Raw genomic sequence first — 16,016 nt, 5'->3', positions numbered from 1 at the left:
TTTCTGTTCATGTCCTTGGCCAATTTATCAATGGGATTGTTTGGTTTTTTGTTGTTGATTTTCTTAAGTTCTACATAGATTCTTGTTATTAGCCCTTTATTGGATGAGTAGAAAGCAAATATTTTCTCCTATTCTGTAGGTTGTCTATTCGTTCTAAGGACAGTTTCCTTGGCTGTGCAGAAGCTTTTTAATTCGATCAGGTCCTGCTTCGTCTGGAGCTGTTAGTTTAAATGTTTCTGTGCTCACTGCTCTGCCCCACCCCTGTACCTCCCCTTGCCCAGGCCTTGCTGCCTCACGCTTGGATCACCACGCAGAGCCAGGCGAGAGTATTGGTGAGGGCGTGAGCTCAGAGCCAGCGTGCCCGGGTATGACCCTGGCTCAGCTACTTCTAGTTGTATGATCAGGTGTGAATCACTTAACCTGTTTCTTTATTTTCTCATCTGAAAAAAATGGGATTTAACAGCATCTTCCTCATGGGGTCATTGTAACTAGTAAATGGGTCAAGACATAAATAATGCTTAGAGCAATGCTGGCCCCTACTAAGCACCCCGTACCTATTGGCTCTAATTCGGATTAGTCTTAATACCCAGATGTCTCTGTCCAAATTTCCTCTGTTACTAATACAAGGACACCAATCACATTGGATTAGGGGCCCAAACTGCCCCAGTATGACCTCGTTCTAACTTGTCACATCTGCAGTGACCCTATTTCCATATAAGGTCACATTCTGAGGTACTGGGGGTTAGGACTTCAACATACAAACCTGGGCATGAGGGGAAATCAGACCATAACATCAGGTGAGATGTCTTGTCTTTCGGGGGGATCTTTTCTCTTACATGCAGCTTTCAGCATATACACCTTTTCTTTAAACAAGCACTTCTATCAGGCCATTCGGCTGCTCGAGAAATGTCTGTAGCTCCTTCCTGCCTGCATCTAATCATGCACCCACCTCTCATAGCACAGACCAGGACACACCTCAGAATCAAACCAGGGGTTAAATTCCTTTCTAACCCACATCGGAATTAAGAGACATTGGTAACTTTAATTTCATCATAGATACGTACTTTTTCTATTTCCAGTTCTATGTTAGTTAATGCTAAGAGGCCCATCTCATCTCTAATGCTATATACTTAGAACTTAGATTTCAATCTTAGGTTCCGCTAATTTTTCAGGAACTGTTATGAAAACTGCTTTGGAGAAAGCTCAGTTTCATTACACAGCGTGGCTGTCATTGGAGGTGGCAGGCACAGCTGATAAAAGTTTCATTGTGTTGTGCGACCATTTGGCATCTTATTAGCAGAACCATCTGTTCTTTAATTGCTATTAAGTCAGTTCAGATAGATTGCAATAGCGAAAGCAAAACAAACAAACAAACAAAAACCCTAAAATGTATTTCTGACTAAGTGAAAAATCAAATATGCTTTGAAAATCTTCCTAAAAATAGTACTGCCTCTATCGAAGCTCTAACAGCCTGGCTATACAAAAAAATACCAGGGAGCATAATGAGAGAATAATTAACATCACAATCTTAAAATATGCTCATTTTCATATAAGAATATATTATAGTCATTTCTGGAAGGGGAAAAAAACTCTTTATGTATTCTACGTGAGGAAATATCATGTTGAAATCTAAAAAGAGGTATTTTAGCTTTCTTTTTACCCAGACCTAGGAAAAGATGTTTTGAATACAAGCAATGATAAACTGTTTCATCAACCCATGCGTTTAACAAATATTTTGGGGTAGCATAGCCAAGTACTGTTCCTTGCAATGGAGATAAAAAGTTGAACGAGACAAAACAAGTTCTCGCTACTCTAGTTGGAGGAGAGAAATACTGAACCAATCTCATACACACGAGCGTGATAACTTCACACAGAGGTGTAATAAAGCCAAGTCTCTCATAATGAGTGACCCTGGATGCTGCCAATGTGGACAGACATTGCTGGAAAACTGACTTAAGAACTAAGGCCAGGAGGACAAGAAGGCGCCAGCCAGCTAGAGATCTGGGACCAGGGGCTCCAGGGAGACCGATTGTAAGAAGGGCCTGTGGTTGGGGCATGGTGGGAGGAGAGGGTTTGGAGATATGGTCAAAGCCTAAACCATCGCAGGCCATTGTCAGTGATTTGATCTAATGGAACCCCATCAAGGCCCTAAATGATCTATGATGTATCTTGTTAAACGACCATCGATGTCGAGAGGAGCAGGAATGGGCACATGGTCTTAGAAAGCTGAGGTGATTAGGCCTGGGTGGTGTGGTGTAGAGGGAGAGAAGGGAGTGGATTCAGGATGTGTTTTGAAGGTAGGAGCAGAGGGGACTTTCTGTTAGATAAAGTACGAGGGATGAAGAATGACTAATTTTGAGAACTTCAGGATATTTTTCTTATGTTCAGATACTGATAAATATACCAGGAAATACTGTTATTCAAGCAACAATACAACGATTTTGGAGAAAGTCCCTGGGCTTTTGCAAATATCCCTTTCCACTGCAGAAAAGATTTCTGAAGACAACGTGTTGGTCAGCTCAAGCTTCTATAACAAAATACCACGGACTGGGTGGCTTAAACAACAGAAATTTACTTCTCCGTTCTAGAGGCTGGAAAAGTTCAAAATCAAGGTGTTGGCAGATTCAGAGCCTGGTGAGGACTCTCTTCCCAGCTTGCAGAAGGCTGCCTTCTTGCTGTGATCTCACATGGCAGAGACAGAGAGAACGAACTCTGGCCTCTCATCCTTTTCATATAAAGAAACTGATCTCATCACTGGGGCCTCATCCTGTGATCTCATCTAAGCTAATTACCTCCCAAAGGCCCCACCTCCAAATACCATCACACTGGAGATCAGGACTTCATGGAATGGATGTTGGGCAGACACGGACGTTCGGTTCATAGCAATGTCTGTGGCCTTCCTCTCCCACACCTTGCACTGTGATGTGTGAAGATTCTCCACGGGCTTGTATACCTTTCTACATTTTGTTTATACTCTGTCACATGACACTGGCTCAGAGACTTGGTAAATATTTTGCTTGTGGTGACACAGCCCCACTGACAGAACTGTGATGCCAAACTCATCCACGTCATTTCCACTCCGATGCTCTCCCTAATACATGCGGTTGTCCACATAAGTCAACACATAAACAATTAAAAGTGAGCCCCACCATGTTTGTGTCCGTGGGCCCTTCCTGTCTGGCTCAGCCGGGGAACGTTAGCATGCACCAGTGGATTGAGCAGAGTAGCAGAGTAACTAACGTGACGTTAACTCATATAGCTACCATTTTCGTTTTCATTTATTTTATTTTTATGATTATCTTAAGTGAGAAATTGTAATTGTATACATGTATAGGTTACAATGCATTGATTTGATGCATGTGTGTGTATATATATATGTATATATAAAATGTGAAATGATTAAAACAAGCTAATTAACATTTCCATCACCTCACTTATCCCTTTCATGTGGTGAGATACTTGAAATTTATGCTCTTAGTTATTCTGAAATATAAAATACCTTATTAGTGACTGGTCACCTTGCTGTGCAGTGGATGTGTGAGCATAGGCTAGATGACATCTGTGTGTTAATTTAATCTTCAACATTACAATAAAGAAGATCTTACTCATCATCTCTCTTTCCTACATGAACAAACCGAAGTTTGGAGAATTCAATGCCTATACCAAGGCCACAGAGCCGAAAAGTGACAGTGATAGTTTTGTAGTCCAGATCCTTTGGTTTCCAAAGCCCAGGTTTTTTCTTGTACACTGAGGAATCTCTCAAAGTGGATGAGCTGGTTCCATCTGGTCTCAGGAAAGGATCTTTTCATTTGCTTTTTTATAAGAACCAGTGAAAAACTAAGTAGATTGAACAAGCAAATTAATACTGAAGACTGTAAAATACAAAGCTAATGATTTGGATCAGAGTAATACACAAGGATAGATACAGGTCTGGAGATAAATAACAGTTTTCCTCCCTGGGTATTCGTAGCCCCTTTCATCCAGGCGAGGCAAGGATAGTGTCTCTTCCCTGTTTACTCCCTCGGTTCTTGCCTTCCACCCCTCTTTCTCACCCTGATTGCATGTACCTAACCCCAAGGCTCAAATCTGTTTGGATTACAAGCTCCCCGAAGACAGGGGCTGTCCCGTTACTTTTTGTATTTCTGGAGCCCAGGTTCGTGCTGGCCCACCATGGCACATGGTACCTCCTGGAATCATCTCCGATGTGCCTGTTTCTGGAGGTCACACGTGTCTGCTTTCTGCAGGTCAGATCTTAAAATTCAGGCTTTCTGCTTTAACTAACAATAGTTCAGCAAAAGGGATTTCTAGAACTATTGCTATTTTAATCTCTGCCTTTGATGCAATCATACAGAAAACCCAAAAAGGTATCATGCCTCAACTTCAGAAGCCGTTGCTCTCTGTGTGTTCTTCATAGCTCAGCACCACGAGAGTGGGGAGAACGTGGCTGTAGAACTACTACCCTGACTACTACCCTGGGGCTTCCTGCAACATTCTCCTATCGGGCAGATGCCCCATTTTCTTTGACAGTTTTGTGTTTCTGGGTAAAACTATCCCACTAGCCCCTATGCTGAACTTAATCAGGCTGGCTGAACTGGTACCAAGCAGTGAATTTATTTTAGTGGCACTAACATACAGGCTCATGTTAACTGACATTGAGAGCCACTCTAGCACTTGCTCCTAACCTATTGACTCCTAGTTTACATAAAGTTCTAGCCAGTTTGGTGGGGCTGTTCTCTAACTCTCAGCATACTGAATGCATCACACTGTCAGTGTGTTGACAGGCAGAGTGATAACAAAGAGAAGTAACAGCTGATAGCCTGACAGAAAAGGAGGAAGCAGACAGGCTATTAAAGACAGGCTCAGGGACTTGAACCTCTGGCAGTCCAGGAACACTTAGTGCATCTCAAGAACTGAAGATAGGTTCTGACACATCACTCTAGCAACTGAGCAGCGTAGCTCAATAATGTCCACAGTAATGACCTGAAATCCAAAGATCATTCACTACTGTTTGGTCGACTCGGATTTGCAGTGTCTTTAATGGGACAAAAAGTATGAACTATATTTTAGAGCTATTTCCATCTAAAATACTAACAGTTTTCTAAGAAAAATAGTTACTCATGAAATTCTTGGCTTTGCACAGTTGTGTGTTACCAGAGAGTTCTGAGTACTCGAGGGGGGTGTGTGTGCCTATGTGTGTCTGTGCATTCGTGTGTGTGAGAGAGAAATCAATAAAGGCTCACGGAGAGAAGCAGAGAGAGAATTCGTGTGTTTGCATTTTATCAATACCAATAATTTGTATTTTAACATTAGCCTATTTTAATGGAAGCACATTCTTTAATCCCATGTAAGGACATGAACAAATCATTTACTCCATATGACATGAAAACCTCTGGTGATGTAAGGCCGTGAGTGGGGGGCAGTGGCAAGTTAGGGAGTAGTTAAAATGATGCTTTGTTGCCATGGAGCCAAGACATTTGGTGCTCTAATGGCTTTGCTGTGCCCTCATTGTCCCCAAGAGTTCCACAGGACCCCAGAGTTGAGACTGTACCCAGGGACCCTCGGCTTTCCTGTGTCCACTCATAATTAAAGGATTATACTCTTCAACGTTTTTTTTTATGTTTTAAATTGTGGATCAATTTCAAGATGGGTTTCAATGAGAAATGAGGGGCCAGGCAGAGACAGGTCAAATTCGGCACAGAAACTCGACCGATATCAACTTCTCCATTCCTACGAACATCTTAAAAAATGCTTAAAGGACATGTCTTAACAGAGTCCTATTTAGCATGCCAAGTATGTGAGTAAACAAAAAAAGTTAGATATTACTAGAGCAATGTGGGTGATTAAATTAAATGTGGCTAAAGAATGGAGCCTCTCAGGAATCAGCAGGTAGTAAGTGCAGGCTACTGCTATCCGTGTGCATATTTCAACCCTTCCGAAGAATGGCCTGCAAAATGCTTTCACTTACATTTTTCCACCGCTGATGGCCTGTCAATTCTAATGAACATACTCCATGCTAGGAAGGTGACAGGAATTACGTGAATTACATCCATTATCTTTTTTGGCCTTCCTTTCTGTCTGTCACGCTATACTTTAAAAGAACTGGTTATTAAAGCGTTATGTAAGTATGCAAAACATACTGAAAGAGAGACAATGTTTCCATTATATACAATATATATTGGTAAGAAATGCTTGAGTGTGATGACACATGACAAGTGGTGAAAGGTATTTTTAGTTTCTTTTTGGGGGAGGATAAAGCAAAATTATCTAGAATGTACAGCACTAAGAGTTTTTTTAGCTTTTCTAATATTTAGCATATTTATGACATATTTAAATAGATACCTAAATGAAATTGTTTTGAAAGTTAAAGTAAGTACTAAAGATATTTTATACTATTTTTAATAATCATTTGTGCTCTTTTGAAAAGCTTATGCTAGGTCTGTATTTGCTCTATATTTTAATGGTCTTTTTCCACATCCATATTCCTTTGAATTGCTCGTATCTCCGTAAGAAATTGTAAACCATTTTTAATTCATCTGAGCAATTGACTTATGCATAAAGTATGGTCCTTGCAGGAAATGACCAAGAAATTATGCTTATGACTTAAATATTTGAAGCCCAGAACAATAAAGTCACCACTCCTGGAAATTCTGATTAAAATGAACCGAAGGAAGTTTCAACTGAACCTAAGAAAAACAAACAATAAAAGAAGTTGAGTTTTTTACATTTTAGTCTTTTCCCAAAGAGATAAATCACGTTCTTTCGTGTGAAATCGCATCACATGCAGAAATAGTGCGCAGAAGAGCACAACAGTGGCAGAAGTGTACTCAGTCACCCACCACGAAGGTGCAGTGACTCACTTTGAGGTCTGCTTTTATGCTCCAGTTCGTTTTGCCACCCAATTATAATTGAACAGCGACAGTTATCTTCAAAGGTTACATTTTCAAAGGAAAAAAGTCTTCACCCTTCTTAAACTAACACTGATATTTGATTCCAATGTTAACCATTTCTGTAAAACTAAAGTTGTACAGGTAAAAAAGAATCACAGGTCACAGATGGGACATGGTGTTTTACGCTGACATGAAGAGGCAATGGCTGAGCATGAGATTTTCTCCTTGAGGCGAAGATAGTTATTGTCAATGATTTGAGTAGTTGCTTTAAAAATTAGTCATTAAGAAATAGCAAAGTGTTCTAAAACATGGAATCTGGGAAGACTTGGTCCTTGTTTTAAAATGTAGTGATAAATGATGGTTGTTATTATTATGAAGAAATAAGACAATCTTTCCTGGGAAGCTTGTGAAATATTTTATTGCTTTATGGTCTAATGTTTTTGTGCTTTTACCGGAATACTTCAAACTGAGGCAAACATTTATACCTTCATGAGGTAGAAATTGCAACAATGTCAATACTCCCTTAACGTGTCACATTCTAAGAAAAAAGCAATGACCCAAGAAAATCTTCTAATTAGCTATATATGAATTAGATGACAACTGTGTTACTGTAAGATAAATACATGACCTAAAAAATTAATTTATGAATTTAGATTTGCTAAGTATATTTTTATTGTTAACATACTTACTAACAACTATTTAGGCAGTTGAAAAATTAAAACAGCTTAGACCCTAAAGTAACACACACACACCCCTATTTTTAGCCTTTGCATGAGATTTCTTCAGACGAAAAGAAAAAACACTGTCTAAGGACTTTGTTCATGTGGTTGGGTTGCTTTTGTTCTATTTTAACGAAGCAATTACTTCCCTGTGTTTCAGGATCTAGATTTCTCATCACATCCACTGGAGCCTTGTATATTAAAGATGTACAGAACGAAGATGGATTGTATAACTACCGCTGTGTCACGCGGCACAGATACACCGGAGAGACGAGACAGAGCAACAGCGCGAGACTCTTTGTATCAGGTAGAAACTCATCAAGACTGTGTCAGCTGCTTCTGCTGTTCCTTTGTTGGTGTCCTGAGATGACTCCCCCAAAATTGTGGAATGTGTGACTAAAATGAAGGCTTCAGGTTTTTTTCAAAATATTTTAGCAATTTAAAATGTCTTTCAAACCAGTATCGGTGCAATGTATTAATAATACCAATACAGATACTCCAAGTGCGGTTGTTTTACATCTGTCAACCAAGCAAACAATCCATTCACAGGATGTGCATTAGCACTTCAGGGAACAGCGGGGGAGAGTGGAATATCTATCTCAGTATTAGGAAGTCAAATGCAAAATCCCTGACCTTTGCCTTTGCAGCTTAAGTAAAGTAAAGTTGTTCCACATGAGAGATATCCTATATAGATATAAGAGTGAGATGGAATTGAGCAAAGGTGGTTTGCTATCAGTACTTGAGGAGTATTTTATTTTATTTGCAGTGATGCTTTATGGGAAGAAGTACTGGAAAGTTATTGAACATTGGGGTAATTAAAACATACGCACTGAATACCCTCTTATTGTCCTTGATAATGTAATATCGGGATTTTTCTCTCCCCCATGCACATCCTCGACACAGCCGAAGCCAACTTAGTCTTTCAAAGTCCAGCACAAATACAACTCAAGATTAAATTATTTTTCCTCTGAACTTGCAATTTTTTTCTTAGCCTGTTGCTTTTCAAGTCAATTGTACTTTCTCCCTCGTTTTATAGTTATGTCTTGTCAGGGAAAGTGAATTAGAAAATGAATAACACCTGTCATTTCAGTCCAGGGTAGCTTCAACGACAGCACCATATTCTACTGGTTCAAAATATCCTAGAAAAGTTTTTCTTTCCACTGAAGAAAAACTTTCTAATGATGTGTTCAGACTAGGAAGGAGAAGGATTTGAGGAAGGGGGGATGGATTGTGGTATATGATTAATTTGGGGTCAAGAAAACTAGTTAATAAGCATTTCTTCATCCAAAAGATGACTTACGTGAAGATGAGCTGGGAGCCTGTCTTTCTCCTTCAAATGACCTTGTTTATAGCCACTCTAAATCATAAAGTGCTGATGTTCAGCTTTAACTCTCGGGATTGGAAAGGCAAGTTTACTTTTCTTAATCCCAAGGTGTGTGTATGTTTGTTTTTGGAGTGATTCACTGATATGCCGAGAATTGGCAGCAGCGTCATGAGCACGTGGTGGCCATGGCAACTGCGGGAGTCCCTGGGATCTCCCAGTGAGCACTGGGAAAGTGAGGAGCATCATGACACAATCGAGTGAGGGGACATTGTACATTAAGATGCCAGCAGACGGGTGGCCAGAGAGTAAGACTGGACATTTGGAGATGAAGGTGCAGGTGGAGACAAGGAGGGTGACAGTTACAAGGAGGGGGGGAGTTTGCAGAGTCACATGTCATTGAAAGGCTCATACGAGAGTCTACTGTATGTGGCAAATGAGTCATGACTTTTTGTCACGGAGATTTTGATAAAGTAGTTGACGGAGATACTTGTTAAAAGATCGGGACATAGATACAGAGTGCAGAATACTATTCTAAATGCTAAGCTTTGAAGAAAAAGAGGAAGACATTTTATTTTAAATTAGATTTAAGTTCATTTTACACATGTGTACATTTGTACACATGGAGTTTGGGTCATGGTGGGGACGCGTTAGTAGCAAGGTTTATAAGACCCTCAAACTCCTGAATCTAAAACAGACGAAGTGGGATGGCAGAGGGAAAAGCATGTGGATGACGTTTTCAACACAACTCAGCGATGGAGATGCCCCGGAAACCCTAGAATATGGGTGAGTGTGGACGGACTACTGGTGACAGGCAGGAACACCAGTGTGGGGACAGCCGCCGTGCAGCGGAAGTGGAGGGCGGTGGAAGGGGACGGCCTGGCTGAGTTACAGTACGGTCAGGAAACGCTTACCTTCAAAGCAGAGGAGCACCCCTAGGTGGGCACTGGGAAATGAGCCTCAGAAGATTCACAGCACTGGATAGGGCTGCATGGGCTCTGAGTTGCAGATGAGTAGAAAGGCCGTGAGTGTAGTCAGCTAGGACCGCGCAGGCTGGTGGTGGTCCAAGTCCTTGGGGTCTCAGAAGCATTCAGCAAATACTCTTTTCAGAAGAACAGAGACTCACCCTGAGGGAAACCGCTGGACTTAGAAATCAAACTGAGGCGGAGTGGAATCTGACAGTAACAGAGAGGAGGCTCCGGCAGCCTGGGAGACCCGACAGGATTCTACCCTATGAAATACTACAAAAGAAAAACGCGACATGAAAAACTGAGCACCTGGCGTTAGAATGAACAGAGTGCTCGAGGAAAGACATGACTGAAGGGGGAAACTCTCCCAAGCTAGTGCCGCTCTGAGAAGTGGGATAAATATTTTGAGTCTGTCAGGGTAAAATCAAGAGAGAAGGCTGGAAAAGTATCCTTTGTCATCCTCTCCTGCAGGGAGCATATCCTGATTAACTAAGAAGTGCTGTCTCATTGCAAATGGAAATAAAAGGAAAAAGATTTAGCCCTTTACAACTTTATTACAAGAAAAAAGATGAAAATGAACCAAATAACGTTTTGGCGACTAAAAGTAACTAAAAAAATAGACACAAATCTTGTGAATACTATAGTTTATTGCTTGAAAATGATTAAAGCTTTGAAATAGCAGTATAAATCAGAAATAAAACAGTTCACAAGCACAATGACTAAAGGACAAAAATCTGTGAAACAAGAAAAGGCATAATTTAGGAAAGAATTGAAAAAAATTAAGAGTTATAAAATGAGGGGGAACACATCAGAAAATAAACACAACAGATAGCATAGTATGGGAAATAAAGAACAGTAAGAAAATACATTCAGAAAATCAAACAAATAGAGGTAAAAAAATTAGTGGAAAGATATTGCTGGCTGGCAAAGGTGATAGGCACATATATAACTAGATTCTCTTAAAAAGAAAACCAAACACTAGATCAAAGCAAGTATTTAAAACAATAATTCAAGCAAGTGTCCTGCAGTTAAACAATACACAATGACTTAGTACCGAAATGGCACAACTGTGCCTGGGGAAATGGACCCAGCATGGTCGACGTGTAACATATTCTAATAAAATTTGTCAGCTGTAAATGTTAAGAAAAATATCTTTTCAGCATCCAGGGAATAAGTTCAAGTTACTTAGAAAATATAAAGAGAAAGAGATCAATGAAATAGAAAATAAACAAAAAGAATAGTAAAAGCAAACAAGTTTTCTTGTTCAAAATCAATAAAATAGACAAACTTAACCTATATTTAAAATGTTGATTTTTATACGAGGACCAGGTTTTTGAGCCAGTCATTCTTTCTCTGAGGACACTAGAAAAGCTGGTCAAATGTGTACAAAAACATCTGCCGGAAGTCGTCAGGAGCTAACGTGACAAGTTATAGGGCCACATTCTGGAAGAAAACGGCCTCAAGAAGTGAGTCTGGTATCTGGGCCGCTTGTCCAGCAGGGCGGTTCTAGAGGAGAGAGATGAAGGCTGAGAAGCTCAGCAGCTCTTCTGAAAGCCTAGTAGGATCAACAGGATAAAAGTTGGAGTCTCGGTCCATCGAAGTGAGGCACGGTGAACTCCACGTGCTCTGGGATGTCAAAGGGCTGCGGTCTGGGAATGAGCGAGAACCAGCCTGTCCCCTGGGACTTCACAGTTGGTAAAGCTGATCTTGGAATCCTAGTGCTATGGTGATCTCCCTTTTGCATTCCTGACTTTGGTTATTTTTGCTCTCTCATTTTCCTCCTTCCCTTCTTGATCAGTCTTTCTGAGGACTTTAAAAAAGATATTCCCATCCCATGCAGAGGAATTTGCCATTATTTAGCAAAATTGCATATGAATTTATTTTCTTTGAGTAACCTAGGAAGTTTTTGCAATGACAGACGGTCAAAATTATTCCTTATGCATAGAATTACTAATCACAGAGTTACTTAACTAGCAAAATCCTGGAAATCAATAGGGGATAATAAAATAAATTGTAATGTAGTACTGAATGAAGTAACATGCAGACACAAAAAAGAATGAGGATAATCTCCATCACGTTAGTGAGGTAATCTCTGGGATATATTGTTAAGTGAAAAAAGGGAGGTGCAGGGCAGCGTATATAGTGTGTGTCTCTTATTTAGGGAAAGTGGAGGAATTTAAATATGTATGGATCTACTTATAATTGTGAAAAAATACTGGGAAGGTAAACTAAAAACTAATAAAATGATTTACCTCTAGGAAAAAAGTAGGTGGGACATGGATGGAAATAAGACATTTTTTAACATATCTTGTCACACAGTTTCGACTTTAGAACCATGCAAATGTTTTATATTTCAAAATATTAAATTCAAAAAGTAATTTAAAAACTGAAAATACACTGAAATAAATGAACCTAAATGCATATCAAGTTGTTAGATTATCAAACATAAAACATATTTCAAGTAACTTTAAGACACAGTTTTTGCCTATGACAAACATAACCCAAAGAAAAATATGGCTTAACATAAATTTTAAAATTTATTTGGTTGACTTTTTTTTAAATATTAATTTTTTAAAAATGTATCTATAATAGGATATATAGTAGGATAGGGGAAAAGTAATTAGGTTTATTCGATTAATATATTTATTTGGAACCAAGATTTTCAGTGTAAGAGAAAAAATAAAAATATAAAAGGTAAGAATTTAAGTAAAATCCTTGAAATGTCAAATTTTAATTGAAACTATCAGTACATGCTTTTTAAAAAAATACGTATTTTCAAGGTCTTTCCATTGAAAAGTCCCAGAAGCAATTGAGCGCACAATAGCAACAAGCACCTCTAGCACCTAGATTGTAGTCTGCTTTCAAAATCATTCCCCACTAAAAGGAACCATGGCTTCTTGGAAGAAGAGTTGATTGTAGGTCTGGGGCAGGAAATGTGTAATAAGATGAGTCTGAAACATTAATGAAATCTTTCAAATGACATGGGAGCCAAGATGAAGACACTCTTACCAGCCAAAAGGGCTAAGCTGAGCATCAAAACTTATGATTGCATATGATTGATAACCATTAAACACTATAAAAAACCATGAGTTCATTATGATTTTATACCCATATATATCCACACGTGTGTCCATATATGTATTTTTATGTACATGTATATTTACATATGCACACATGCACACACATTTTATAATTTAAAAAAGCATTAAGAAGAATCTCATTGGTCTACATAGTAGTGACTGGGGTACCAATTCTTCATTTTGACACCTGGTGATTAAAGAAATCAACTGTCTTTCCTATCGCTATTGTATTTCATGATAACCAAACCTTAGTTCAGGAGGAAAAGTTCTTATCTGCAGAATACTTACATCTATTGAATTTGAAAGAAATAAGAAAATTAGAACATCACCATTTTTTTCAACCCTAATAAAATAATCAATTCAGCTAAATTCTAACATCTGATCTCGCCTATCAATTTAGTGCTACTAAGTGTGGGAAAGCCACGTATTATGTGGATGTAATATGAATTACATAGTAACCTTCTCAAAGAGAAAAAAAAGGTTGAACATTTATCTAATCAATCCATTGAACTAAAGTCAAGTTTATAAGAAAAATGGCTACAGCAATAGAGGAACAAGTTAAATGACACCATGAAGAAATAAATTCCGGATGAGGGATTTCTTACAACTTCAGTCCCCAATCCCCGGGTCGCAGACCTGTACAGGTCCATGGCCCGTTAGGAGGTGCATGGCTGGTGAGCAAGCAAAGCTTCATCTGTATTTACAGCCACTCCCCATCGCTGGCATCGCTGACCGAACGCCACACCCGCCCCCTCCCCTGGTCCATGGAAAAATTGTCTTCCACGAAACTGCTCCGTGGTGCCAAAAAGGTTGGGGACCGCTGTCCTACAAGATAACTCACCTGGTTTCTTCAGGTCAACAAGTCAAAGACATGTGAGAAAAAAGTGAGGAGGGCATGCCTGCTCTGCAATCATAAGATACTCCACAGATGCAACGATTAAATGCAAACTGTAGAAAGATCGTGATTTAATTAATTCAATTGTTTAAGTAATGAACGTTTTTTAGCTGACCAGGAAAAAATGAATATGGAGTGTATAATCGATGAAACCAAGGGATTATTATTACTATTGTGTGATATTGGTATTGTGGTTATATTTTTAAAAACCTCTATTTTTATTAAAGAAACATACTAATGATACAGTGATAAAATTACATAGGTTCCCTGACTTGTTGCAAATACTATAGCACTAAAAACAAAGACTATAAAGAAATTAAAAGGTAGATGAAAATAGAAAAAGTTTGGCACCAGTGGTATCTGCACAGTGTATATATGGAATACATTATATTATTTTATCTACTTTTGTGTGAGTTTTCCAATTTTTGCGATAAAAATAATTTTTGTAAATGTACATTAAAATGTTTGAACACAGAGCATAAAAATTAAAGCCAACAATGCTATTCGGTTGTTCTAATTTGATATGTGATCAAATATCCCCGTAAGAGCCTGTTGCAAGCATTGCTTAAATTGTGTACTTAAAAGAAATGCCCCATTCCTTTTTTGTAAAACAGTCTTATTGGGATATAATTTACCGATCATAAACTCCATCCAATTCAATCATTTTACAAAATTTATAGAGTTGTGGAACCATCACAGCGATCCAGTTTTAGAATATTTTCATCACATGAAAAGATTCCCCCTGCCCATGTGCTATCAATTTCGATTTCTATTCTCAGTTCCAGGAAACCACTAATCTGTTGTCTGTCTCTAAAGATTTGCATTTTATGGACATTTCATATAAATTGAATCATATAATATTAATATATGGATTTTGTATCTGGCTTCTTTCATTTAGCATAATCTTCTGAGGTTAATCCATATTGTAACATGTATCAGTAGTTCACTCTTTTCTGTTGCTGAATAGTATTTCATCGTATGATATGTCGCACTTTGTTTATTCCTTCACTAGATGATGGACATTTGAATTGTTTCTACTTTATGACTATTTTAGATAATGCTGCTACAAACATTTGCATATATAAGTCTTTGAGTGAACATATGTTCTTATTTGTCATAGATACCTAGAATTTGGGATTTTACAATAAATAGAAGTTTAAACATTTTAAGACACTGCCAAACTGTCTTCCTAAGTGACGGCACAATTTTACATTCCACCAGCAATGTATGAAGATTCCAGCTTCTCCGAGTCCTCACCAGCACTTGTTACTGTTTCTGTTTTTTGTTACAGCCATCCTCTGGGTGTGAAGTAATACCTCACTGTGGTTTTAACTTGCATGCCCCTACGGGTTACTGTGACTGAGCATCTCTTCATGTAGTTACTAGGCATTTGTGTATCTTCTTTGGTGACATAAAATATTCAAATGTTTGCCCATTTTTGATTGAATTGTTTCTTTTTTTTATAGAGATATAAGGGTTTATTTTTAATATGTCGTAGATACAAATCCTTTATCAGAAATATGCTTTTCAAATATGTTTTCCCAGCCTGTGGCTTCTTATTTCATTTTCTTAATGGTAACTTTGAAAGTGCTGGAGCTCTTCATTTTGAAAAAGATGAATATATCATTTTTCTGTTGCTCATGGTTTTTGGTGTTATGCCCAAGAATTCTGCCAAACCCAAGGTCATGAAGATATTTTTCCTATCTTTTCTTCTAAAAGGTTTATAGTTTTAGCTCTTACATTTTGGTCTATAGTTCATTTTGAGTTAATTTTTGTAGGTGGTGTGAGGCAAGGCTCTAAATTCTTCTTTTTGATGTGGGTATCCAATTGTCCCAGCCAGCCAACCGTTTTTTTTTTTTTCAGGCAGGGTCTCACTCTGTTGCCTGGGCTAGAGTGTGCAGTGGTGGCATCATCATAGCTCACCGCAACCTCAAGTTCCTAGATTCAAGCCATCATTCCACCTCGGCCTCCCAAATCACTGGGATCACATGTCATCAGAATTATATAGCACTATTTTAAGCATATTTGAAAAATTTCTTGTTGCTCCACGAATTAATATAAAAACGTGTTTGGGGACAGTATTTGTCTTAGGAGTTTTTCAGAGCTTTGTCCTGAAGGAATATGTGGACGTGTTGGTTTGCATTTC

General features: G+C 38.6%; 1 protein-coding gene across 1 annotated transcript in view; it reads left to right on the top strand.

The window, feature by feature from the left end:
- DSCAM (Down syndrome cell adhesion molecule) overlaps nucleotides 1-16,016 on the top strand; it is an 834,101-nt gene that overhangs the window by 500,676 nt on the left and 317,409 nt on the right. The window contains exon 4 of the mRNA XM_012640078.1: nucleotides 7,767-7,913. Within this exon, the coding sequence (XP_012495532.1) occupies nucleotides 7,767-7,913 (147 nt within the window). The remainder of the gene's footprint in view (nucleotides 1-7,766; nucleotides 7,914-16,016) is intronic.

This window comes from Propithecus coquereli, unplaced genomic scaffold (genome assembly GCF_000956105.1).
Source record: "Propithecus coquereli isolate 6110/MARCELLA unplaced genomic scaffold, Pcoq_1.0 Scaffold148, whole genome shotgun sequence".
Classification (NCBI taxonomy): Eukaryota; Metazoa; Chordata; class Mammalia; order Primates; family Indriidae; genus Propithecus; species Propithecus coquereli.
Note: the sequence above shows the minus strand (reverse complement) of the source record. Positions and strands in the feature narration are given on the sequence as shown.